Raw genomic sequence first — 25,705 nt, forward strand, 5'->3', positions numbered from 1 at the left:
GCTCAGGTAATGATCTCAGAATCATGAGATCCAGTCCTACATCAGGCTCCGAGCTGGGCATGGAATCTGCTTGAAATTCTGTCTCTCCCTCTGCCCCTCCTTTGTGCTCTCTCTCTTTAAAAAAAAAAAAAAAAAAAAAACTACAAGGGGCGACACTGAGGCTCAGCAAGGGTAAGGAAGTAGCAGGAGGTCACACACGCAGTAAGTGTAGGACACACCAGCCTCCAACCCCACCCACAGAGATCAACCATTAGATAACTATGCACGAATAAAAACAGCTCCCGGAGAGTTCTGGAGTCCACCTAGGGAGCCTCAGCAGCGCAGGGTAACAAATAACCTGAGAATAACCACACAACACCCGAGAATAAAGGAAGACAGCCGCATCTTGCCTGAATAGAGGAAGACAGCTGCATCCCCGTGTCAAGAGGGAGCTCCCCAGCTCAGAGCCCCCTTGCTGACGAAGAAGGAGGTAAGTGGGGGAGCATCCCCAGCCTTTCAGGACACCACATGAAAGACCTGCTTCGGTGTCACCCCACCCATCTGGCGAAGCTGAGACAGTAGAGACAGCTAGGAATGAAGAAGGCAACAGGGGCCACCACGGTTCCCAGTCACCTGCTCTGCAGACAAAACGAGCAACTTCTCCCACTCAAGAGACCAGTGGCCAGGGGTGCCTGGGGGGGTTCAGTCGGTGAAGCGTCTGCCTTCAGCTCAGGTCATGATCCCGGGGTCCATGGATCGAGTCCTGAGTCAAGCTCCCTGCTCAGCGGGGAACCTGCTTCTCCCTCTGCCTTTGCCTTCCCCCTGCTCCTGCTCTCTCTCTCTCTCTCTCAAATAAATAAAGAGAAAGAAAGAAAGAAAGAAAGAAAGAAAGAAAGAAAGAAAGAAAGAAAGAAAGAAAGAAGGAAAGGAACCAGTGGCCAGCTCAGCCCCCACAGAGCCCTGCAGATTTCACCAGATTTGCTCCATAGGTATTTGGCCCCCCCCCCGGCACACGCCTCCCCAGTCACTGCTCCCCTCCACCCCCACCTCTGCTGCGGCAGCAGGAAGCTCAGATGCAGCAGCTGCATGAGAGCAAGACACCGAATTAAACCCCGACAGACCCCTTCTGCTGGGTACATGCTCAGAGCTAGTCCCTCCACAGTGTCCTTGCACACCACCAGCATGACGCCGGTCACTGACCACACTGCCACATGCATGCCCAATGGGGGACTGCAGTCACGGGAGCACACGCTGACAGCCGAGACCCCCACAGCTGCCAGTGTGCCCACGGTTGGGCTTAGTCCTTGCCGCCCGCCCTACCCCCACCACTCCATGTGTGTCTGCAGTTGACCCCTGTAACACAGGCAGCTCCAGCTGGTGCCCACAGCCAAATGCGGGCATAACACCAGCTCCAGCTGCCTACCCTGATGCCTAGCCACTGGACCCACTGAGGACCCCAGCAGCCCTCGCCACCACCGCAGACCCTCACGGCACTCACCAAGGACCACACAGTTGTCGATGCGTTGGACCTCAGCAGTCTGAGCCAAAAAGATACCACTCCCCGCTGGACCTGGTACTGACACCTATCCCTACACTTGGCATCCTGCGCCATTAGACGTAGTTGTACAGCCTGCCGCGGCACGCTCCCGCCCACAGGCAAAAGGTGTCCTTCACCAAAACCAGCTCCTAAGTCTGAACGAGGTGACGCGTCTTCAAATGAACAGACACCTGTACAAGGCTAGAAGCGATCATGAAGAATGAGGGAAACCTGACTCCAGCAAAGGCACAAGGCCCACCTCCAGGAACTGGCCCCAAAGAAATAGAGTTCTGGGAATTGCCTGACAAAGAGTCCAAAATAATTCTTCTAAAGATACTCAGAGGGCTAAAAGAGAGCACAAATAACCATTCAATGGTATCAGGAAAACAATACAAGAACACAATGGGAAGTTCGACAGAGAGATAGAAAATATGAAAAAGCACCAAACAGAAATTTGGGGGCTAAAGAATACAATGGCTGAACTGATGAATTCAACAGAGAATTTGAAAAGAGTCTTGAACAAACAAAAGAATGAAGCAGTGAGCTTGCAAATAGATCAATTTAAATTATCCAATCAGAGGAGCAAAAGCTAAAAAAAAAAAAAAAGAATAAAAAGGAAAGAAAAAAGCCTATGGAACTTACAGAAACAGCGTTTACACCATTGGAGTCCAGGAAGGGGGAAGAGGGGAAGGGGCAGAATGCTTATTTAAAGAAATACTGATGGAGAATTTCCCAAATCTGGGGAAAGATGGATATTCATGTTCGCGAAGCTCAAAGGTCACTCCAAAATTTCAATTCAAAATGATCTTCCCCAAGATACATTATAATAAAACTGTCTAAAGTCAAAGACAAAAGAGAACTTTAAAAGCAGCAAGAGGAAAACAATGCTCTGATCTAAAGGAGCCCCCACAATGCTGTCAGCAGAGGGCTTAGCAGAGACCACGCAGCCTGGGAGAGAGCGGGATGAGATGTTCAAAGCGCTTAAGAAAGATGCCGCCAACCGAGAAGACCTTCTCAGCAAAGTCGTCCTTCAGACAGACAAAAGCTGAGGGGAAATGTTTTTAGCGTATGACTATCTGATTTTAGAAATTAACCCACACTGAGGCGCCTGGGTGGCTCAATCGGTTGAGTGTCCAACTCTGTTTTGGCTCAGGTTGTGATCTCAGCTTGGTGAGATCGAGACCCACCTAGGGCTCTGTGATCAGTGGGAAGTCTGCTTGAGATTCTCTCTCTCCCTCAGCCCCTCCCCCAACTCGTGTGTGCACTCTCTCTCACTCTCTCTCTCTCTCTCTCCCTCTCCCTCTGCTTCTCCACCCACTCTATCAAATAAATAACTCTTTTTTAAAAAAATAAATTAACCCACACTTTAGGCTACGCCTTCTTTCAACCCAGTTACCATGATATTGGGCAATTATTATTTTAAAACCCTGTGGTTTTCTTTACGCCTCACATACACATAAGTACATTCTGTTGTCTTATATTGCGATCCTGGTACTTTTTAAAAGATTTTATTTATTTATCTATTTGTTGGAAAGGGAGAGAGTGAGAGAGCACAAGCAGAGGGAGAGGCAGAGGGAGAAGCAGACACTGAGCAAGGAAGCCCGACGTAAGGCTCAATCCCAGGACCCTTAGCTTGTCAGAGTTGCTAAGGGAGTTAAAATTCTGGAGTGGGAAACAACTGAACTCAGGTCATGTTTGTTCAAAATTTACTTCCTTGAGCTGGACTTAGAATGTCACTTTCCTGCTTCCAAAATAACAGTTGTGAGCTCAGAAAGTTACCCAAGAATTTAGTAGCCGAATTGAACTGTCTTTTCTCTGCATTATGCTCAAACCCAAGGAGGACACGGCTCCTCAAGGCTGAAAACAAAACCACCCAAAATATGGGATTCTTTCTTGGCATCAATTCTTTTATTAATAAATCTGTACAATATTCACAAGTTTATTAATCTAATGTGGGACTTGATCTTACCTGAATACATCGGAGCAAATGTGAGTAGATTATGTTTCCCAAATTTATAATGAAATCACTGAGACTAACTTTGAATCTCAAATCCAGGAGAAAAGTTTTAAAGACACAATTCCCAGAGACTGATATCATTTCTTCTGATGGTGTAAGGCTTTGTCCTCGAATGGGGACGAGGACACAGAAATATTACATTTTTTCCCACGTGGTAATAATACTAATCAATGTATTAAAACACCTGAATTTTTAGTATCGGCTTTGTCACACTCTGCCTAGGTAATGTGGGGCCAGTCTTCACATTTCTAAAAACGAAAGAGCCGAATGTGATTTTCTGGGTTTTTCTAGCTATCTGACGTTTAAAAATCCTACAATGTCAGTGGTGGGGGCCAAAGTTCCTTTCGAAAATCTCACTTTGCAGGACGTCGGAGCGAGCTCAGTGGGTACTGAGGACATGGGGCTCTCAGTGCTAGAGTGACGTCCGTGCTCTTCTGAACGAGGTCAGACGGCCCCTCCTTAGCAAGCATCAGATCAACATGGGGGGAATGTTGAGATCGGTCCGGATAAGAGCCTCAGGCTTACCTCATCATGCCTCTGCAGCCAGCCCAGCCGGGTGCGGCCGAGAGCGTGGGCAGTCCTTTGTCACAGACCCAGCAGTCCTGTTCCAGCTTTGCTCCCTCACCAACCACATTCCAGACATCTCTGAGTTAGTGTGGCTGCTGTTAGCTCAGGTCTGAAGACCTGATGTGCAAGCCAAGAAATAGAGTACTTCAAATAATGGTCTTTTTTTCCCCTTACACTCTAACACACGCTTTACTTAAAATGACAATGAATCTATGTCCCTGGCCTGCTTAAAAAATAGGAGGGTAAGGAAGGGCTCACATGGCCACACAGTGGATCAAACTGGGAGATTTCATTCGTGAAAATAACTAGGCTGCAACTCACTTCAGTTATTGCAGATGAGTTAATTGCCAGGGATTGGTCTCATTAATCTCTTGGCATTAGGGGGTGATTATAACCCAAAAGAAAACTTTTTGCACGTGTCTGTTTAGTTGAGCCACAGAGAAATGGCCTAAATGTGGAAGATTAGTTTTCTTCCAAACAATGATCTTACCCATCGCTAAAAAGAGAAAATGTCCTATCATTTCTCGACATGTTACATCAAACTACTTACCAGTACCTTGACCTGCAATAAAAGGACTGATCAGGGGATGCCTGGGTGGCTCAGTTGGTTAAGCGTCTGCCCTCGGCTCAGGTCATGATCCCAGGGTCCTGGGTTTGAGCCCCACATCGGTCTCCCTGCTCAGCGGGGAGCCTGCTTCTCCCTCTGCCCCTGCTTGTGCCCTCTCTCTCTTTCTGTCAAATAAATACACAAAATCTTAAAAAAAAAAAAAAGGTACTGATCACTGAAGCCTTGGAATGTGGCTATAGAAGCTTGCAATGTGTTCTGCAGACTCGGTATCTTTCCACCCTCCAAAGAAAGACAAAAACTAGGGAAAAAAGAAAAAGGATCTTCCCTGTGGTTGCTATTTCCTGATGTTGAAGTACGGGGGTTTTCTGGGCTGTATCATATGCACACAACACCAGGTGGCATCAAAGAAAGTTCTATACACCTAGAAGTTGAGGGTTGGTGGCTCTGTGTTCTGGGAGGAGTGGGAGGGGCCTGGTGGCACTGGGACATCCTGGGCCACGCTTCCATTCTGCTTCCAGCTCTTTCCTTCCTGTCAACCAAGCTCGTTGAATTTGCTTCCGAATTTGGGGGAGGAACCCTGGATGGAACATATAGGAAACAGCTTTTTTTAAAGCTGTAGCTCCTTCTGACATTAGGATTAGCTGTGATATTGCCAGGAAAAAAATAAATAAATGCAGATGTTGAATCATGCCAAAAATCTTGTCAAGAGTGTGGATTGTCTCACACAGAACGGAGATGTGGCTTCTGATTCTGGTGGCGTATTTGTTCCAAAGAAATGTGAATTCAGGATGTATGCCAACGAAAGCCGTGGACCCAGAAGCATTCATGAATATTGTAAGTTGGGATTTTTCCGTGTTTGGGGGAAGTGAAGTGGTTCACGTGCTAACTTGTGCATCTGTGTATTATCTGCATTATATATTATATATTATATATTATATTACTATGTGGTGGTGGTTTTTGCTAGCAGAGCAGAGTCATAAATGAGCATGCTGCACTGGGGAGAATGCTAACCTGGGTATGTGTCAACCTTCGTCCTCCCTGAAGAAGTTAGGTAAACTCGGGTGAATGACTTAATCCCTGGGCACCAAGCACATGGATTCTGCGGTCCATCCTAGATGCAGAGAAATCATCCCCGCATCTTGAGCCACACCCAGACCCTCGGTGATTCCACTTCCTCTGTGATTTTTATTCCTTTTGTACTTGCTTCCATGTTAGAAAGGTCTCAGTCCCCCCTTCTTACTATCAGGACGCCTGCTTCTAGTAGCATCTGTTCTTTGTACCCTCTTTTGGACTGGGACCTCAGTCGATTGGCAAAAAGGGGGTCTTGGTGACCTCTAGAGAGGGCCTCGTGTACGTGACCCATGGATGATGTGACATCTTTTTAGGCATCCCAGAGTGCTGGGCTTACTTTCAAGTTCTGCATTGACTTTAGGAATGCCCACCATATAGTTATGCTTACCCCATGGCAGACATGGTGACTGAAAGCTGTCCAGGTACGGCCCAATCAGGAGACGGGATCATCCCCATTTTTCAGAATAAGGGGCTATAAGCAACTTGGGTTGGGCCACACCACTGGCAGGTAGCAGAGCTGTGATTTAGATCCGGGCCTGCCTGGACACAAAGCTCATAATTGAAACCAACGTGCAATCAACCCTCCCAGGTGAGGAGAGGCTCCCGCCAGTGGGGCGGCCCTGGGAAGAGCCCACACACATTCGTCTGAGTTACTGCACGGAGGCAATGTCTTCAGCAGAGCCGGTCTCCCTGAGCCTCACCCACTGGGTGTGTCCAGCACTGGTCGCTGCTGGGGCTTCAGGAACCCTAATACCCAAGCCCATTGAATCAGACTCTGCCATTGAGTGTTTATGCGTGCAGCAGCAAAGTAAAATAGGAAATCCATATAATTACTGGTATACACTCGATGAAATAGAATATGAGTGGTTCAGAGCCTGAACAGGCTTGACTCTGTAGACTGATGTATATGCATAGAATCTATCCTATATTTTGGTACACAATGGGTTTCTTGCTTGTGTTTTTCTAGCCAGTGTTAAATGAGCACCTAGCGGGCCCCTGATGCTAGTCTAGTCACTGAAGTTCCAGAGAGATCTAAGAATGCCAAAAGACTGGAGTTCAGGGAACTTGCAGTCCAGCAGGGAAAATAGACCCTCAGTTACTAATTACGAGAGCAGTGAAATCGAAGAAGAAAACGTAGAAGAGGGGGACCTGATCCAGGGAATTCAGGAAAGGTTTTCTGAAAAAAGATCTCTTCAGCTGAAGTCTGCAAATGAATAGGAGTTACTTGAGAAGATGGGGGTGATTTTTCATTATAGTAGTCACTAATGCTCGTTGAAGGCCTACTACGTGCCAGGTAACCTAGTGAATATTATATGTGCATTATCTCTTCACATGTCTTGCCAGACCCCCCAGAGCCAAGGCCATTGGTATACCTGATTTCCAGATGAATAAATTGAGGAACAGAGACAGGTTAACTAATTTTCCCAAGATCACACAGCTAGTTTGTGTTAGAAGCAGGATTAAAACTCAGGCAGGGAGACCTCAGGGTCTTTCTCTTAACTAGTATGCCCCTTTCCCCCATGCACGACACTGGGCATTTCACCCCAGGCTTTCTCCTTTCTCAGTCCTGTTAAAGCTGAGAGAAATGATTCCCTCCTCTGGGTGATGACGGTGGGTGGGACTAGGGAGGCTCCTGAGGAGAGATCTGAAGCTTCATATTGACAAAGACTTTCTACATGTAATGACTGTATAGTGCAGGGGTCCTTAAACAGGGGCCCATATATAGGCAACCAGGAATCAGGAACCCCTGAAAATTGATACAAAAATGTGTCTGTGGGTCCATGTGCATATTCATTTTTATAGTTCTCCTCAAATTCCCTGAGGGATCCCTGACCTAAAAATGTTAAGAGCTCCTGCCCTTGAGTTTGTGGTTCTTAGAGCTGAAAAAACCATAGGGAACGCATGACCTAAAGGTTCTCATAAGCTGTCCTGGGAAGAATGCCTCATTGGCTGCCTGACAATTACCTGGTCCCTAACCTGAAGTGAGCCCAGGAATCTGTATGTTTAAGTGCCCCAGGTGATTCTGCCCTGGACCCAGGCTTTGGAATCAGTCTTCTGGTCTAGTCGTTCTTAAACATTAGAGTGAATCAGAATTTCCAAAGGAGCTTGTTAAAAACAAATCCCAGTTCATTCAGTTTAGATGGAAACTGACCATTTGTATCTCTATCAAGGGCCCAAGTGATGCTGACCCTTTTGGTCCAGGGCCCACACTTCGAGAACCATTGTTCTAGTCCAGTCTCTACATGAAAAGCAAAGAAAATGAGAACTAGGGAGGGCTTGCTAGTTTTTCTAAGATAACATGAGTAACTAGGGAAAACAAGGGACTCCTTTCTATGTCTTTCAGAGTCGAGGAATCTTCTCATTACTTTTGGATCATTGAGAGTATAGCCATACATAACTGAACTCAAAAGACACTGCTTTTTCCTTAGAGTGAAATCATCCAACATCAAGGCTATCCTTGTGAGGAGTATGAAGTTGTGACAGAAGATGGGTACATCCTTTCCATTAACAGAATTCCTCAAGGCCTAGGACAACCAAAGAAGACAGGTATGGCTCACGCCATGCCACCCCAACATGGCAGCCTTCTCTATAATAATGATTTCCTTGTGGTTTGAGTGCGTAGAGGGGAGTCTGGTTTCTTGTTATAGACTGGGGCCCATTGTCTGGGCCAAAAGATAGCGTCACTGCCCCCATCATCCCCATCACCACCACCCCATTTATACCAAGTATCCCCAATGACCTCAAAGGAACATAGTGTTTGCTTTAAAAAAAAAAAAAAGACCTTCCAGAAAGGTCCATTTCTTGACCCCTTCTAGCACTTGACTCATTCCCCAAACCCCTCTTATATAGATATTCTACAGTAGCCACCGATGGTCTCTTGAATGGACCATACCAACCCCTGCTTATAAAGAATGCAAACTCCAATATGGCACCTGGCGCCCACCCCTGAGTACTCTGTATTCCCCATCCAAATAGCACTCTAAGTATTTGAGATGTCGCCCAGCTTTTCACTGAAGTTTTTAAGAATTAGGCAATAGATGTACATTTTTAATTTTCTGATACATTTCTTCAATTCCTATAATCCCATTTTTTGTATATGGGATTTTCAGCTATCGCTGGCTTTTAAAAAATATTCACATTCATTACCAATTAACGTGTGCTCTGTTCCTTTGAATACTCTAGCTCTACGTTCATAGCAGCAACTACAGTATTTGTCATGAGTACGGATAATACAGTTTTGTCCTGTGTTCTTTCTAAATGCCAGCTAGGATGTCACATAATTTATTTGCATTAGTCTCATTTAACTTTCACAATAATCTGAAGAAACTGCCGCTCACAGAGGTTAAGTAACTTGTCCAGAAAGTCTATAACAGCTCTTGCTAGAATATTGCAAAACCCGCGCTCAAATCAAGACCTGTCTGCTACTTGAGCCCACATTCTTAACTAGGACCAGAGGCTGCCGGGCTAATGCTATTGTCTTTGGCATAAACAAGCTTCAGGGTTCTGGTTTATTCTAATTTCCACATGTGCAGCTTTTTGAAAGCCAGCTTTTTTTTTTTTTTTAATACCAGCTGCACAGCTGTGCCTTCTGTATGTCCAACACGCTCCCACCTCGGTGTATCTGAAGCAGCCCCTTGGCTCCTAGTAGGGTCTGGCCCCTTCTCCTGCATACTTTCCCTACAGCACTTACCACCTGGTAGGATAGACAATTTGCTGGCTTATTATCTGTCTCCCGCAACCAGAATGTAAACTCACTGGGAGCTGGGACTTTGTCTATTTTGTTGAAGGCTATACAGCCAGTGCCTAAAAGAATCCCACGCACATGGTAGATGCCAATAAATATATGTGGAATGAATGAATGAATGAATGAATGAATGAATGAATGAATGAATTTTATACAAATAAACGGAGGCTGGAGCTGCAGAGAGAATTTTCAGTGAGGCCCACAAATCCTAGGAGGTAAGCAAGGCACGGCTCTTCCAAGCAATTGAGTGACTGTGGCAGTGCCTGAGCTCACAGGTCACCTGCACCCCTATTCATGGTTGGAATTTCTATTCACACATCCTGTTTACTTACACTGTTCACTCATGGCCCCAGAGTTTGGAGTTCAAGGAACCCACCCATCTGCCCTTTTGGTACAGTTGGTGCAGAACACTCCCCTCTAGTGGCCAGTGTCGTTCCTGCAGTTCCTGCGGGCCTCTTCAAGGAGAAAATCTCCGGGTAGGCTGGGTCGCATCCTGACTCCCTTCCCTAAAAAGAAGGACGGATGTTGTCTTTTATCATCACAATACATTTATCAAGAGTAGGAAATTAACACTGACTGATAGTAGTATCTACTGCAGAGCCCATATGAAAATGTTTCCAGTTATACCAAAGTCCTTTGTGTGTGCTTTTCTCCCTGATCAGTAGTCTCATCCGCGGTCATATGCCTCATTGAGTCTTCATGACTTTTTGTCTCCGTGAACTGAAACAATTTCTCAAGTTTTGTCTCTTTTGACCTTGACATTTTTAAAGCGTTTTTGGGCAGTTATTTTATAGAATGCTCTTCAATTTGGTTTGTCTGATGTTTCTTCATGGTATGACTCAGGTCATACGTTTTGGCCCGAATACTGTGGAAGTGAAGTTGTGTCCCCAGCGTGTCGCATCATGAAGCCCGTGATAATGGTTTGTTCCAATATTGGTGATATTCGCTTTATTAAAAAAAATTATTTTCTCCTCAGCTTTATGGATATATAACTGGCAAATAAAATAGCATGTATTTAAAGTATACAACGTGGGGCACCTGGGCAGCTCAGTCGGTTAAGCGTCTGACTCTTCATTTCATCTCAGGTCATGATCTCAGAGTCACGAGAGATCATGGGTCCCTGAGACCCTGACCTGAGATCATGACCTGAACCGAGATCAAGAGTCAGACGCTTAACCGACTGAACCACCCCAGGCGCTCCTGGATTCACACATTCTTAATTTATTCACTGGGATATGATTTTTTGCTATCATTATTTATTTTGAGTCTAAATTTTCCCATATTTGAGCAGTGGGAGCTCCTTCAAGCTGGCTTGTGAATCTTTTTGACATGAAGGGCTTGTAATCATTAAACCATTCTGCATATGGTATCTATAACGCACACACACGCACACATACATATATATAATTTTATAATATAATTATATACACATTTATAATTATGTAATATGTAATTACATTTATAATTCCATAATTACCTCAATCATTAGACTATACTATGTCCTGGGCACTTCCAGTATCCTCAGTGGTGCATAGACATACTGAGTGAGAGTAAGAACTACAGAAAGACGATGGAAGCTGAACTCTACTGATTCTTTCTCTGTGCCAGGCATTGTCGCATCTGCTCCCTGTGCGCTATTTTACTTAATCATAACAGAAATCCTGTTTTTCTGATAGAGGAAATCAAGACACAGACAGGTTAAGTGACCAACTAATACAATTGATCTAAAAGCAGCTAAATCAAAATTTCAACAGGTCTGTTGAACTCAAAAGCACTTGCACGCTAGAGGGTAACAAGGAAGGTAGAGAACTTGTCTCATGGCTGAAATTCTCTTGCACGTAGGTCCGAGGCCAGTGGTGTTCCTGCAGCATGGTCTGCTGGGGGACGCCAGCAACTGGATCACCAACCTGCCCAACAACAGCCTGGGCTTCATTCTGGCAGACGCCGGTTATGACGTGTGGCTGGGGAACAGCAGGGGGAACATCTGGTCTCGGAAACACAAGACCCTCTCTGTAGACCAGGACGAGTTCTGGGCTTTCAGGTATACCTAGTGGAGGTGGACACGGATGTCTTTGGGAGAACAGGGTAGAGAATATGGCTTCCAGCATTCGGATGATTTAGTTTGGTTGGGTCATCGATATCCTACCAAGATATCCCCCAGTTGTTTTAATTTGGGGGAAGTAGTGGGGAGGATTGGGTTTCCCCAGTAGAAGAATGGTCTGGCTAATAGGGTGAGATGGGGGTTAGTGTCAGGTAGTTGAGAGAAGGTGTAGGTCCATGTCCTTGTAGATGCATATCCTGGGGCTAACTCCCCCCCCAAGTAATGACAAGGACTGGTACCCCCAGAAAGAGAGGACATCAGGCAACATTAGAGATATCAGGGAAACTATTAAGCCCTAGGGACTAACAATTTGGCTAATACATATCTCACGGTTTTTGATGTTTTGTGTAAATTACCTATTGGCATTCAACCCACTCTTTATCTCAACCTGTGTCGGAGAAGGGCCTTGTGGCATTTTTAATCCTTTCCATACAAATGAATCTGTGCGGCCGGGTGCTGCTTTGCTAACTGTACAGCAAGGCATCTCCACCAGGAGGTGGCCTGTGTGCTCAGTAAATAGTCACTGAAAATGATTATCGCTCTGTGATACTATCTGGGGAAACAGCAAGGTGCAAATAGTGCAAATAGTCTGAGAGCCCAGAGGCCCCCATGGGTCACAGGTGTGAAACAAGTCCATCCCGAGGTCCGCGAGGGGCACGGTCACAAGCTGGTGGGGTTGATGACTGGGGGGATTGTTTGTAAACCCTGGGGGCTGCTTCTGTTGTTTCTGATTATAATTTTTCATATAACTTTGTCTTTTCCCCCTTATAGTTATGATGAGATGGCTAGGTTTGACCTTCCTGCAGTCATAAACTTTATTTTGCAGAGAACCGGCCAGGAAAAGGTCTATTATGTCGGCTACTCGCAGGGCACCACCATGGGTAGGTTTCATGGAGAGCAGGTTTGTACAATCAGGGATGTGGGCATATGGCACTCGGCCAGGTGGCTGGCACCTGACCTTCTCTCAGCTCTGTCCTGTCCTCTTCAGCGACCCTGAGGGCTGTGGAAGCCTGGGACTAGAGTAGCAGAAGGAGCAAGGGTTCTGGAAGCAGACGGATGTGGGATTAGGTCACATCTGACTCCACCACCTCTCAGGTGAATGTCCTCGAGTGAATTGTCCGAGCCCTGTGGTCTCCAATGACATGAAGACGGTAACGCCCTCGTAGGGGAGTTAGAGGTGTTCAAACTATTCAGGGATAATGTGGATCAGCTCTGTGCAGGCAGGGGTTTCGTCTAAGACACAAGTCTAAGAGCAGTTTCTGGTCCGGAGTGTGCACTCAATTCAATAAACAGTAAGCATGGTCATCACACTACAAACAGGATGGCTGGGGGATTTCATGCAAGTCTTTTTCCTTCCCTCCTATGGCCAATGTATGGAATTCCGTGCTGTTGTCCTTTTGCTTTTGGTGAATTTGTGAGAAACCTTAACTCATGAGTCCTGCAGGATACAGGTCATCACTGGGAAGACAGGAGTGGAGGCTGTGGCCTCTGACTCTCTCTTGGACCAAAGCCAGTAGGAAATGTTTGGCTTAGGCCAGGGCAAGGAGGGGCGCTGTGAGCCATGAGGAGAAGGCTCTTCTGGGAGGGCTGAGTGCGCTCTTTACTTTCACCCTGAGCCAAACCCAAAGGGGAAGGCCAGGGTATGGGATTCTGGGGAGACAGGTGAGCACACACCCCCCACTCCGGAACTCAGGGCAGGATTTCAGTGGGCTTATTTATATTTGGTTCTCTTTGGTGAATGAAAAGAGCCTGACTTTCATATTTTCCTCTCTGGATTTTCCAATAACATGGGGATGCCACGTCTCACCACACACTTCACAGAAAGCAAGTGGGGTGTTAATGCCTGCTGCTGCTCTAATGGCCAGAGGCCTCTGAGAGCTGCTTTGCTCCATGCTCAAATTGTCCAGCTTGACATTAAGACAACGGTGCTGATGATGAGGCCAAATGCTGTTTCAAGAAAACAAAGGGGGCAAAAAAGTATAGGATTCTTCTAGTAGTCCACTGCAGAGCTGTTTAGATGGAGAACTTATACCAGCTTTGCATAAAGAAAAATGTTCACCAGGAGAAGTTAGCTTGAGTTCTCAAACTTGACATTTGAGGGGAGTTCTAAGAGGGTCACAATCAAGCTGGAAGCAAGTTTAATAGAGTTCCAGCCCAGTCCTACTGATGGTACAGTTGGAAGAGCAAGAGGAACGAGTCACTCTTGAGCCTGCCTTTGCATGTGGCTGGCAAGCCCAATCACAGGGAGGGGAAAGTTGAGAAGGAAGCATTCTTCACGAATACTCACTCACCTATGGGGACTGGAGGAAGTCACGTAATACTAGTTTTCCTCTGTCCCTCTCCCCCTTGCACTCAAGCTGCGAGTATCAGCCTAGCCAGGGAATGCACAGATGTAGAGTATTTCAAATACAGTGACCATGCCTTGGCTTTGAATGACGGCCTTTTTTCTCCCCAAGGCTCCACAGGGATGGTGCCTACGTGGTGATAATTCATAGATTTTCATAGGTACAGAAACCGAGGCCCAGAGTGATTGAGCGAGCATCCCAGACCTGGTCTAGGACAAATAAGGGTTGGAATCCAGTTCAGTAGACAGCTTGTCTATTAGATCATGGTACAGTTTGGATTCCAGAAAAGGTAGGAATCAAGGAGACTGGCGGAAACCCTGCTATCCCAACACCCATTATATTACAGAACCTGCTTGTTACCAATAAACAAAGCAATTTCTCTAATTCTCAATTTCATTCACTGTAAACTAGAGATTTGTTAAAAATACCTCAAAGAGTCTGAGAATTCAATGAGGTAGGAACTACGAAAGTGCCCTGAAAAGTGTCTGGCACATACTTATTTCTCTGTCTATATGTTTTCTCAAATTCCACACTATTAGACTCAATGGCTTAATTCAATAATTCAGTGAGAACCTACTAGCAGAAAGGTGCATGCCAGGTATCGGAGGGACACTGGGGCATGTTGGCTGCTGGCGTTTTCCCTTTCAAGGAGGCTATACTTTTGTAGGACAATTAAGACATAATCACACATAGTTACTGAAATAACTTGATAAAAATACAATCGGCATCTTATGGGTTCTAGCATATGCAATATCCACACTGACCTATCTCTTCTCTTGTAGGCTTTATTGCTTTTTCCACCATGCCAGAACTGGCTCAGAAAATCAAAATGTATTTTGCTTTAGCACCCATAGCCACTCTTAAACATGCGAAAAGCCCTTGCACCAAATTTTTGTTGCTGCCGGACATGATGATCAAGGTATGTGACGCCTCAGATAACTCCTTGTTGCGTAGAAAAGTCCTCCGACCCAATTTGCTAAGACGTACAGACAGCCCCGACTTACAATAGCTCGACTTCACGATTCTTTGTCTTTATGATGGTGCAAAAGTGATACACATTCAGTAGAAACCATGCTCTGAATTTTGAATGTTGATCTTTTCCTGGGCTAGTGATATTTGAGACAAACCTCTCCGTGATGCCGGGCAGCAGCCACAGCTCCTGGGTTTTGACTTACAATATTTTCAGATTATGATGGGCTGATTGGGGACGAACTCCATTTTAAGTTTTGGAAGATCTATACGCTTTTAAATTAGACTCGCTTCTTTTTGGCTATAATGTAACGACTACAATTCCATGTCATATTTTTACAGGGACTGTTCGGCAGAAAAGAATTTCTGTACCAGACCAGATTCTTCAGACAGTTTGCTATTTACCTGTGCCGTCAGATGATTATCGATCAGATTTGTAGCAACGTCATGTTACTTATGGGAGGATTTAATACAAACAATATGAACATGGTAAGTGGGAGCCTAGTCAATTCTTAGTTTTCCAAAGCAAAGCGAGGAGTGATTAGTCTCACATCCTAAGAGTGAGCTAATGCCAGGGAAGACCTATTCCATTTTCTTCAAATCATGCTAACATGCAGAAAATACTTCAACGCAGCCTGAGTCAAGTTTGACATAACGGCATCGCTAGAAGCTGACGTCGTAGATTATGGATGGAAGCGGTCTGAGAGCAGCTTTACTACCGTGAGGTAACATTATTCGAAAGAGAGAGCTGGTAGGCACCGTGCACCTCATTTTTCTCCTTGGGTCCTTCCCATTTCTTGATTAATGGGACATCCCAGGGTTCAGTTCAACTTAGGCATAGCTGTCGTTGGTGGGGTCACTGTGGCTTCCTGAGAAAGCACACTCGGAGGCAGAGATTAGTATGCATAACGATTTGGGGTGATACCCTCGGGGTGACACCAGGGAAAGGAAGCGAGCGGGATTTGGTAGATCGAAAATATCAAGCCGAGATGCAGTCTCCGAGGGACTCTCGGTTGATGTGAAGATAGGAGGACACTTCCAAGCTGTCCCAAGTTAAAGTGAGAGGGTTGGTCTTTATACTCCCACCTCAACCTGTCATTTACTACAGATGTCACCAGGGGAGACGCTGGGCAGGGCAGCTCTCTGCACCTGGAGCAGCCCCACAAGGAAGCCTGAGAGTGGGGTGCTGTCTGCCAGCAGCACTTCCAGAAGCTGGAGGAATACATCTTTCACTCCTGAAGATTTTTTTCCCTTTTTAAAAAATAATATGATTAATTGCTACCATTTGCTATGCATTAATTTGTGCCAGGCTAAGTGATTTCCCGTAACAAGCCAATGAGACAGGTATGATCAATAACTTCCTTTGACAGACTAGTGTCCTGAGATTTAATGCATTAAATATCTCCCAAACTGACCTAAAAATTGAATGGCAGAGGTAGGATTTGAATACAGACCCAATTCTACAGCCCTCATCCTTAATTATTCTGGTAAAGTTTTTTAAAAGAAGAAGTCAGATGTTTAAAGAGAAGCACTTCTCAGATGAAAAATACAGGCGCCCAGGGATACACTTAGTGGAATTTTTTATTTATACGTATGTGTATATTGCTTTTTTTAAAAGATTTTATTTATTTATTTGACAGAGAAAGAGGCAGCGAGAGAGGGAACACAAGCAGGGGGAGTGGGTGAGGGGAAAGCAGGCTTCCGGCTGAGCAGGGAGCCGGATGTGGGACTCGATCCCAGAACGCTGGGATCATGACCTGAGCCGAAGGCAGACGCTTAATGACTGAGCCACCAGGCATCCCTATGTTATATTACTGTTTTGTGAATGCTGATAACTTGATGATCTTCCCACTTCTCAGTCTGACACCCTGGAGACATGGTCTTGACAAGGTGCACGTCTTGTGAGTTTTGCACGCCCCACAAACCACTTGTGTTTTGTTACAGAGCCGAGCAAACGTGTACGTGGCTCATACTCTGGCTGGAACGTCTGTGCAGAATATCCTGCACTGGAGCCAGGTAGGGATGCTAACCGTCGTCTCTGCCAAGGGTCTTTGTGCACTTTGTCCGGAGCAGTCGGGGATGTCCTTTGGACAGCCCAGGTGTTATTTCACATTTATTCCAAGAGGGAATATGATCTTGTCAATGCTGCTTCGACCGTGAATTTGATCTAGATCTGAATCTTTTCAGAAGATGGAGGGGAGGGTTGGCCCAAGGAATCTTTAGTGGACCTTAAGAGTGTGACTTCAGGTGGTCCAAGTGAGACCTTCCTCTGCCTCTAGCCACCTCACAGCTGGGGTTGGAGATCATGTCTCCATTCTCCTTTTCGGCTCCTCCAGCACGATGGTCAAGTGGTAATAAAAACGCGAAGGCAGGACCTAATTCACAGGAGTCCTTTGCGCTGCAGCCTTCACCGCAATCACAGGTGGGAGGTTCCCGATCACCAGTCACACGAACCGTTTCTGGGGACCGTGCGGATGTTAATTATTGCTTCACCTATAAAGAAGCGCTGTGCCTAATATTGCTCGTTGCGGAGGACACTGAAGAGTGACCGATTTGCTGTGGAAATAAGGATGGAAATAAAGGCTGAGAACCTAGTTAACCTTAGATTCTCACCTACTACAACCACAACCTCGTTGGGAAAACAAAACAAAACAAAACGGAGGGCTCCTAGTTCAGGCAGAAAGTTTTAAGAATACTGAGGGAGACTTAAAAATCATAAATATCGGTCCTGTTTCTCTAACGATTTAGAGCCTTGTCAAAATGTTCCTCTAAGGTCATTGCTCTGTGTGTGTGTGTGTGTGTGAGAGAGAGAGAGAGTGTGTGTGTATCAGGAGAGAGACCTTATAATCAAAAGGAAAGAAGAATTCGGAATTGAATGAAATTTTGGTCACCTTCTCCCGGAATCACCGCATGGCTCGGCTCTAGGGGGCGCTCTCCCATCGAGCCTGCGAGGGTGTGCGGGACAAGCACCTACACAGACCGTGGTGGGGATGTGCTTTCTGGAGTTGTAGGACAAGGTGGCAAGTGCGTCTCCAGGGCATTTTTCTCCCTGAAGGGGCCTTACTCTTGCCCTTCTGCTTTCTCGAAGATTATCTGAATACCGAATGGAAGAGCAGCCTCGGCTTTTGCTCTCCAATTGGCTCGCGACTGCAGACTCGGTAGCACCTCTCATGCCCCCTCGCACCCCCCCTCGCACCCTCACCCAGGGACGCATTTGAAGGCCGTGTCAATCTGTTTCCTTATAGACAATGAATTCTGGGGAGCTCCGGGCATTTGACTGGGGGAGTGAGACCAAAAATCTGGAGAAAGGCAATCAGGTAAGAAAATCAAGCACATCCTTTTGAAATAAATGGGAGGGAAGTTATAATGACGGTATTTTGTAGAAGGCAGGAATAATATACAAGGTCAGGCTTGACTCCGTTTGAAAAGAGAGACATTCACAGCTTAGCCAAGAGGCTTCCTGCTTCCATAACGGAGTTAAGAGAACTTTCCTGATCAGTCCGCCGCCATGAGCAAGGTGCTTGGGCTTCTAAGGAGCGAGATGGGGTAGATATGGTGAAGGGAGGAGTGCAGACTCTGGTGGTCACTAGAAGGATCTTTTTAGGATCAAAAGATAAAAATAAAACGTAAAACCAGGAATGAAGATGGCAGGGGCGAGTTTGCTTCGTGGCACATAGAAGGGCGTTTGGTGATAAGTGAGGGTCGCTTATGAGTCCTGCCCCGACCCTACCACCTGAGGGGTCATAGATAGGCTGCTTTCATTCTGCACACCCTGACGTCTTTATCTTTAAAAATTATTGGACTGGGACGCCTGGGTGGCTCAGTCGGTTAAGCATCCAACTCTTGATCTGAGCTCAGGTCTTGATCTCAGGGTTGGGAGTCCTGGCCCTGCACTGGGCTCCATGCTGGTTGTGGAGCCGATTTTAAAATAATAATAATTATTATTATAATTATTATTATTATTATTGCACTAGATACTCCTTAAGAGTTCTGCTGGTCACACTTTTAATGCATCTGTCATTTGCAAATGAAAAACATGACAAGTTATTACCTTATCTAAGAAAATGCACAGCTGATACTCCAGAATGGAATGAATAGTGGAGAGTCGGAATGGTGTGTTCTACTGTTCTGAGCATAAAACCCCCACTGAGATTATTGGTTAGCTTGTGCGTGAATGCAAACAAATACTGACCATATGAGCATAAGGCCAGAGGGAGCCTGACAGACAGAGGCCAGCCTCTGAGAGTCGTGGATCGTATGTAACATCCACTCCCCTACATCAGTCTAGATATAAAAGCCTAACCAGCAAAGTCTAAGTCATGGGCATCAGCTACTTTTTATGAAGTCCTTCTTCATTGTTTCCTAAAAACATGTCTTTGGAGAAAGTGTTCCGGCTCTAAGGTAGTTTTAATTTATCAGCCTTAATGTTTTAAATTCTAGAGAAAGTGGCTTACACAGGGCAGGCCCCAGGAAAGAAAAAGAAAACATTTATGCAGAAAAGGCATTTTAGAATCACAGCACCTTAGAGCTAACCTGAATTCAGTTCACCTGTAAAATGAGAAAAATACAGGACTGGCGCCTTAGAATGCTCCAACCTTTCGTGTCTAAGTTAGGCCATAAAAAGTAACTTTGATCACCAAATTCCTATGCATATGTGGGCATGGGGGAGATTCCCACTACCAAGAGGCAAGTCTCCAGACCCCAGCTGGGTGTCCAACGATTTCACTCAATTCTGACACGACCTGGAGAGAGCATCAGAGTCAGACTGCCCTCGAGTTCACGTGCCAATGTCAAGCCCAGGTTCTTCCTATGCTTCTGACCCACTGGCTCTACTGGAAGATTCTAACAGCCCTCTCATTGGGTTCTATTAATTTGCCAGATTGGCTCACAGAACTCAGAGAGACATTTCACTTCCTAGATCGCCCATGTATTCCAAAAGACTGTAACAAGGAACAGCCAGAAGGAAGAGGTGCAGAGGGCAGGGTATGGGGGAAGGGCAAGGAGCTTCCAGCTCTCTCCTAGCCCTTGACTTTCACCAAATCTCCACATGTTCACCAGCCCTAGAAGCTTCCCAACCTTGTTTAGGGTTTTTATGAAGGCTTCATCACATAGACATGATTGATTCAATTATTGACCATTGGTGATTGAACTCAATCTCCAGCCCCCTGCCCTCCCTGGAGGTCTGGGGGCAGCACTGAAATTTCCAACCCTCTAATCACAGGCTTGGCTCCACTGGTGACCAGCCCCCATCCTTAAATCAAGTCCAAAAGTCACCTCATTAACTTAACAAAAGACATTTTGTTGGCTCTCATCACTGAGTAAATTCCAAGGGTAAAGATGACCTCTGTACCAGAAATGGGAATGAAGACCAAATATATACTCCTTATTGTAAATCACAATCTCAGGGTAGAACTCTAAATTCTTAGAAAGCCACAGAGTCAACCAGGACTCGTGGGTTGAAAGCCTTGGCTCCACAGTGGATTTTCTGAGAAGAATCAGGGCTCAACATTACAGGAGAAAGTTCTGGGTGCTTGATTAACCTCAGGGCTCAGCCAGCTGGTCTGATCTAGAAGCACTACTTGAATGAGGCAGATTGTCAGTTCAGAATCCTAGATTCCTTACTTTGGGTGATGGGGGACTGGAGCAGGTGTCTAATTGTTACAACCACGCCCCAGCACCCCCCACCTTACCCCCCCCACTCCCCGTGTAAAGGACCTGAGTGCTTGTGCCATTGACTATCCCAGGTTTTGAACTTGGACTGCCTTGAGGCCTTTCTGTTCTCCCAGAAAGTCTCTGTGAAGACCCAGAGATCTTATCAGGGGGCTCCAATCTCTTGCCTTTCTTTCGAGAATCTCTCCCCCTCTGGCCTCATGAAATTTGTGAAATCAGCCTTTAAAAGGACAGAAACATTATCTTCCAAAGGCAACGTATGTGTTAAATACTTATTAATAAGGAGAAAAAGAATTGAAGATTGAAGCTTAAGGTGGAAGGCAACTTAACCTCGTAAGATGTTAACAAGTGTCATCCCCATTTCCCAGATGAAGAAACTGAGGCTAACCGAATGTACCTTCAAGTAGGGGCTGAACGGACCCTCTGGATGTGGTCCTGTTTGGCTGTGGCACCCGTGCACCTTTCCTCACAACACATGGCATATTTTGACTCTGTTGACTTGAAATATAAATCGTGAGTTTGGAAATCCAAATGTTACCGACAGTTAAAAATTATTCATTTTTTCTAGCCAACTCCCATAAGGTACAAAGTCAGAGACATGACGGTCCCCACTGCAGTGTGGACTGGGGGTCAGGACTGGCTTTCCAATCCGGAGGACGTGAAGACACTGCTCTCCGAGGTGACTAGTCTCATCTACCATAAGCACATTCCTGAATGGGCACATGTGGATTTCATCTGGGGCTTGGATGCTCCTCACCGTATGTACAATGAGATCATACATCTGATGAAGCAGGAGGAGACCAGCTTCTCCCAGGGAATGTGCTGGGTCAGACTGTGAGGCATCCGATACTGACGAGTCTTAGAGGGTTCCCGAGCGGAGGACTTTCAGGATTTCCAGAATTGGAAACCTCCCATATCAGTAGAAGGGGGGTGGGGAAGGGAAGGCAGAGATATAATACACATTCCTTCAGATTTCCTGTATTTGACACTAAAACTGGCATTTAAATTTTTTTCAGCTGATTAAAATATTCATTGGGTGAACATAGGTTTCATGCGTTGTCATGTATTCTGCCATCCTGAAGAGTGTTTTACCTGACAGCTAGGAATTAGCTAGGACTCTTTATGTCATTCAGGGAGACCCCTTTACAATGTTATTTTTTTTCTATAAGCCATATTTTTGGAACGGTCAAGTAAAATGACAGAATGGAACAGAGACAGAGGTCTTGAATCTCTGGATTGTTGTAACTAAGCTAGACATTTTCACCTTATTGCCATAGAGCCATAATGCTACCTCAAGGAAGCTGAACTGCTTTAGGAAAGAAAGAGGGAGAGAGAGGAAGGGAAAGAGAACAGTATGGACAGAATATATTTTAAGCATCATTAGAAAGGGCCAAGTCTTACCATGGAGTCTCAGAGGAAATAATTTGGTAAGATAGCGACTTTTCCAGTAAGCACAGTGCGCCCTGCAGGAAGCACGTCTGTGTTTCAGTACCTAGCATCAAGTCCGAGCTCACATGAGTGTTTACTGCCCAAGGCTACCGATGTCTGGCCCAGTTTTCTGCCTTCAGATATTAAAAACTGGAAAGAAAGTTTTAGAATGTCATGTATTCTATCCTTTGATCTTGACAGCTATCCAAACTCGTTCACAAATCTGGATTTATTTCTTTAGAAAAATGTCCAATGTTCACACAGTTGCAAAGATGACGGTTATGAATTACATGAGTGAGAGAGTGATTTTGCAAACCAAACTGAAGGCGTACTGGTGTGTGCAGCTCGCTTGTTTATTCAATCCCCCAGAGTCACCTGCTAACTTCATTCAATGCAAATGCGCCTTAAATAATTTAAGAGGCACTTAAGGGCTTCAGGATCTGTATCTACACCCTACTCCTTCCCTCACAAAACATGTGCCTTAGGGCTCTGGACATAGTTCAATAAATACTCCTGGACTGGATTTTCATTAAGCCCTTATTCTGTTCAAGGATGGTAAAGCTTTCCCTCTTAGACTGTTTATTTGTTACCACATAGTGTAGCTTAGTCCGTGTCTAAAGATATTGATGACCCAGTCTGGCTTTGCAAAATTCAACCATTTTTTAAATGTGTTTATTTCTACTCTGTCTTATTGACAAAGGACTTGAGAAATACTTTTTGATATTCTGTCTCTTCTCTACAAGTATAATCCACATACCACGACATCTTGTTGTTCGTTTTCTTGTAAACAAAAATCCTTTGTCCAATAATTAACAGCACTGTTTTCAATTTTGTCAATAAATATAAACAAAACGAACCACGTCAGTACCCGCCTCGCCTCCGCAAGAGGGTCAGAAAGGTAGTTTTGAACAAACTTCTTGATAGTTACACAATTTTGTTCAACAAAAATCAAGATGGCTCTTACTTATAAACCAATAGCAAAATGTCTAGATGTATGCTGGTTAAATCGGCTCTCTGGAGGGGCGCCTGGGTGGCGCAGTTGGTGAAGTGTCTGCCTTCATCTCAGGTCATGATCCCGGAGTCGTGGGATCGAGCCCTGTAGCCATGGGTTGGGCGCTGGGGGGGGGGGCGGGAGTGTCCCTGCTCAGCGGGGAGTCTGCTTCTCTGTGTCCCTCTTCCCTTCCCCCTGGTTGTGCTCTCCCTCTCTCTCCCTCTCAAATAAATAAAAATAAAAAATAAATAAAAAATAAAAGAAATTGACTCTCTGAAAAGAAAAAGAAAAAGCCCTGACTTATAGCCTTTGCCAATTACTGTGGCATAAACACCCCCCCATGACTGATAGATGACTTTATTGAAGTTGTTTCACTGAATAAATATTTACATATGAAGCTCACCTCCCATCCCCCCAATACATCAGTCTATACAAATATATATACTTTGATTCTTCTTCTTACTACTCAAAAAGGACGGATAGAGCCAGTTGTCTTCTGGGCATGATATAGACAGGACAGCCTCTTGGTAAGAGCCGCACAGCTGAGAAGAGAAAACTGAACCAGGTAACACTGATCCTCTTCTTTGGGAGAGACTGACCTTGAAATGTCACCTTTTTTTTTTTTTTTTACCAAAATGGAGACTCCAAGAGTTTTGGTGTTTCTCCTAGAAGGATCGTGACCATGGTGAACTCCAATGGGCAAAAGAAAATTCTAAATACAAAGCTCTTCCAAAACGTTACCATGGTAACCACAATTACAGTTACCCATGGTAACCATAAAATCATAGCATCCAGGTTCAACAGTCCACAGACCAATTGTCCAAAATGGAGATAGAATCCAGTCCTTTAACTTTATCTACTTCTCCACGTGAGGCCACAAGGATTATGATGCTTTCCTTAGCATTAATTCAATCTGGGAAAACTTTAATCTCCGCGCAATATCCAGGGGACTCTCACCACGCTGAGGAGAAAAAAATTATAGTTATTTATTCCCAATACAATCCAACCTCAAAGCAAAAGGTCTAGTAAACAGTCCAGACCGACTGACTCACAGGCTTGGCAAGGGCTGTAAGTGTCATTCAGCTTTAACAGTTAATACGATAACTTAATTCCTTAAGGAGGACAATTAGTTTTGCTGTTAACAAACAACATCAGAGGCAATTAATGCACTTCAACACAAAGCCAAAATCAGAAGATGCTGCTGCTGGAAGGGGCCTCGGATGATGTCCACAGGTTCTTACCTTGTTCTTGATCATGGGGTCGGCACGAGCTTCCAGCAGCAGAGGGATAAGGGTCTGGTTTTTCATTTGGCAGGCGTAATGTAGCGCCGTGCAGCCGTCCTGAAACAGAGGACCACACCTAGATTCGTCACTGGGCTCTACCGTCCCTAGCAGGTGGCTTCTTCAGCCAGTATGTGTCACATGTCACAGCCTACGACTAAGTAAGCCAGTCCGCGAACAGTCTATGCACAACTACATTTCTTGTACTTAACATGCATCTTTTGCCTCAACGTGCATATAATTCATGTCCTATAAGCCATTAACATCTTCCTATCTCATTTTCTGTTCCCAACTTAAACAATGCAACTTATAAGAAGCTGCTGGCGAATTATCTCAAGGGTTCTTGGTAGGATTCCACATGTCTGGGCAATCATCACCTTGATCATCTTGCCGTCTTTTCTCATAAAGGTCCCCACACGGGCCTTTTGCAAATATCATCCTCTATGGTTGTTGATTAAAGCCCCCACAAGCTGAAGAACATGGCTCGTGTTCCAGCACAGTGACAGCATCGGTGCCGCTCTATGGAGAAGCTTCCCAAACAGGTTTGCTGGAGCGTGTATTCTGGAGCGTGTATTCTTTAAACCAGTGGATCTGTTTTTTTGGTACTAATTTAAAGCACTAACTCAAGTGAAAAGAAATGTATAGCTAAAGTGTTTGTGCCCACCAATTTTGTCTTTCAAGAAGCAGCCAAGCAACCGTGGCTTTGGTACGTGACGAAATAATATCAGACCTTATTAACTCTTCTGAGATCATAGCAAATAATGCTGCGATCACTTATTCTTATTAAGCGGTGAGATGATAAGTGGAAGATCTGGTTCTGAACGTTCCCATGTGAATAAAGAGTCTAATTCCCTAAAAATGCAATGCACCGCATCACTTAGAGGTGGACAATCTGAATATTCAGACAGATGTAGAAAATGGCGGGAAAAGTGTGTGTGCGTGCATGAATGTGCACACGAGTATACACAGGAATGCAATCATCCAGCTAGAGACACACAGAGAACCCGAAAAATATCCCAGAGCAATTTTGATTACAAAGTTTCCAAACTTCTGAATTTAAATGAGAAGACCCAGAAAAATCGTCAACAAATCTTTTACCTAATCTTTAATAACATCTTACTTAATACAGGAAATGATGGAGCATAGCAGTTGTCTACTCCAATTAATCCAAAAATCCTGTTTTAAATAAAAGGGAAAACGTGCATTTCATAAACTTATTCTCTCCTTCCTGCACACGCAAACACACAGGCACACACACGCACATGCATGCACATGCATGCACACATGCACGCTCTCACACACATGCACGCAAACACACACATGAACACACTCTCACACACATGTACGGACACGTGTGCACACGCATGCTCACACGCATGCACACGCACACACATGTATATGCACACACAGGCACATGGAGCTGCCTCCATCTAAACA

General features: G+C 45.1%; 2 protein-coding genes across 8 annotated transcripts in view; one reads left to right on the plus strand and one right to left on the minus strand.

Moving 5' to 3' along the window:
- Positions 1 to 298: 298 nt before the first annotated feature.
- LIPM (lipase family member M) lies at positions 299 to 21,755 on the plus strand. 3 transcript variants are annotated; one of them, XM_019794271.2, is made up of 10 exons: positions 299 to 469; positions 5,376 to 5,502; positions 8,169 to 8,286; positions 11,327 to 11,525; positions 12,357 to 12,466; positions 14,713 to 14,849; positions 15,242 to 15,388; positions 16,844 to 16,915; positions 18,145 to 18,216; positions 21,138 to 21,755. In XM_019794271.2, exons 2-10 carry the CDS (start codon positions 5,404 to 5,406, stop codon positions 21,405 to 21,407), a joined length of 1,224 nt encoding a protein of 407 aa, XP_019649830.1. In that variant the 5' UTR covers positions 299 to 469; positions 5,376 to 5,403; the 3' UTR covers positions 21,408 to 21,755. The 3 variants fall into 3 exon arrangements, with proteins under 3 accessions (XP_019649830.1, XP_019649829.1, XP_019649828.1); XM_019794270.2 differs by having other exon boundaries at positions 5,397 to 5,502; positions 21,138 to 21,754; XM_019794269.2 differs by lacking the exon at positions 299 to 469 and having other exon boundaries at positions 5,222 to 5,502.
- Positions 21,756 to 23,329: 1,574 nt separating this feature from the next.
- The window catches only part of ANKRD22 (ankyrin repeat domain 22), a 57,962-nt gene continuing 55,586 nt past the window's right edge, over positions 23,330 to 25,705 (minus strand). For all 5 annotated transcript variants that reach the window (XM_011218624.3, XM_034662400.1, XM_034662399.1 and 2 more), the window contains 2 exons: positions 24,230 to 24,328; positions 23,330 to 23,949 (listed from right to left, as the gene is read on the minus strand). In XM_011218624.3, coding sequence (XP_011216926.1) covers positions 23,872 to 23,949; positions 24,230 to 24,328 — 177 coding nt within the window. In that variant the 3' untranslated portion in view covers positions 23,330 to 23,871. The remainder of the gene's footprint in view (positions 23,950 to 24,229; positions 24,329 to 25,705) is intronic.

Source organism: Ailuropoda melanoleuca, chromosome 6 (assembly GCF_002007445.2).
Source record: "Ailuropoda melanoleuca isolate Jingjing chromosome 6, ASM200744v2, whole genome shotgun sequence".
Taxonomy (NCBI): Eukaryota; Metazoa; Chordata; class Mammalia; order Carnivora; family Ursidae; genus Ailuropoda; species Ailuropoda melanoleuca.

Bases quoted from the DNA above. Each gene is read 5' to 3' on its own strand.
- LIPM (XM_019794269.2), top strand. From the start codon at position 5,356: ATGCCAAAAATCTTGTCAAGAGTGTGGATTGTCTCACACAGAACGGAG. The intron at 8,287-11,326 runs GTATGGCTCACG...TCTTGCACGTAG, and splicing joins AGGACAACCAAAGAAGACAG to GTCCGAGGCCAGTGGTGTTC. The intron at 12,467-14,712 runs GTAGGTTTCATG...CTTCTCTTGTAG, and splicing joins CTCGCAGGGCACCACCATGG to GCTTTATTGCTTTTTCCACC.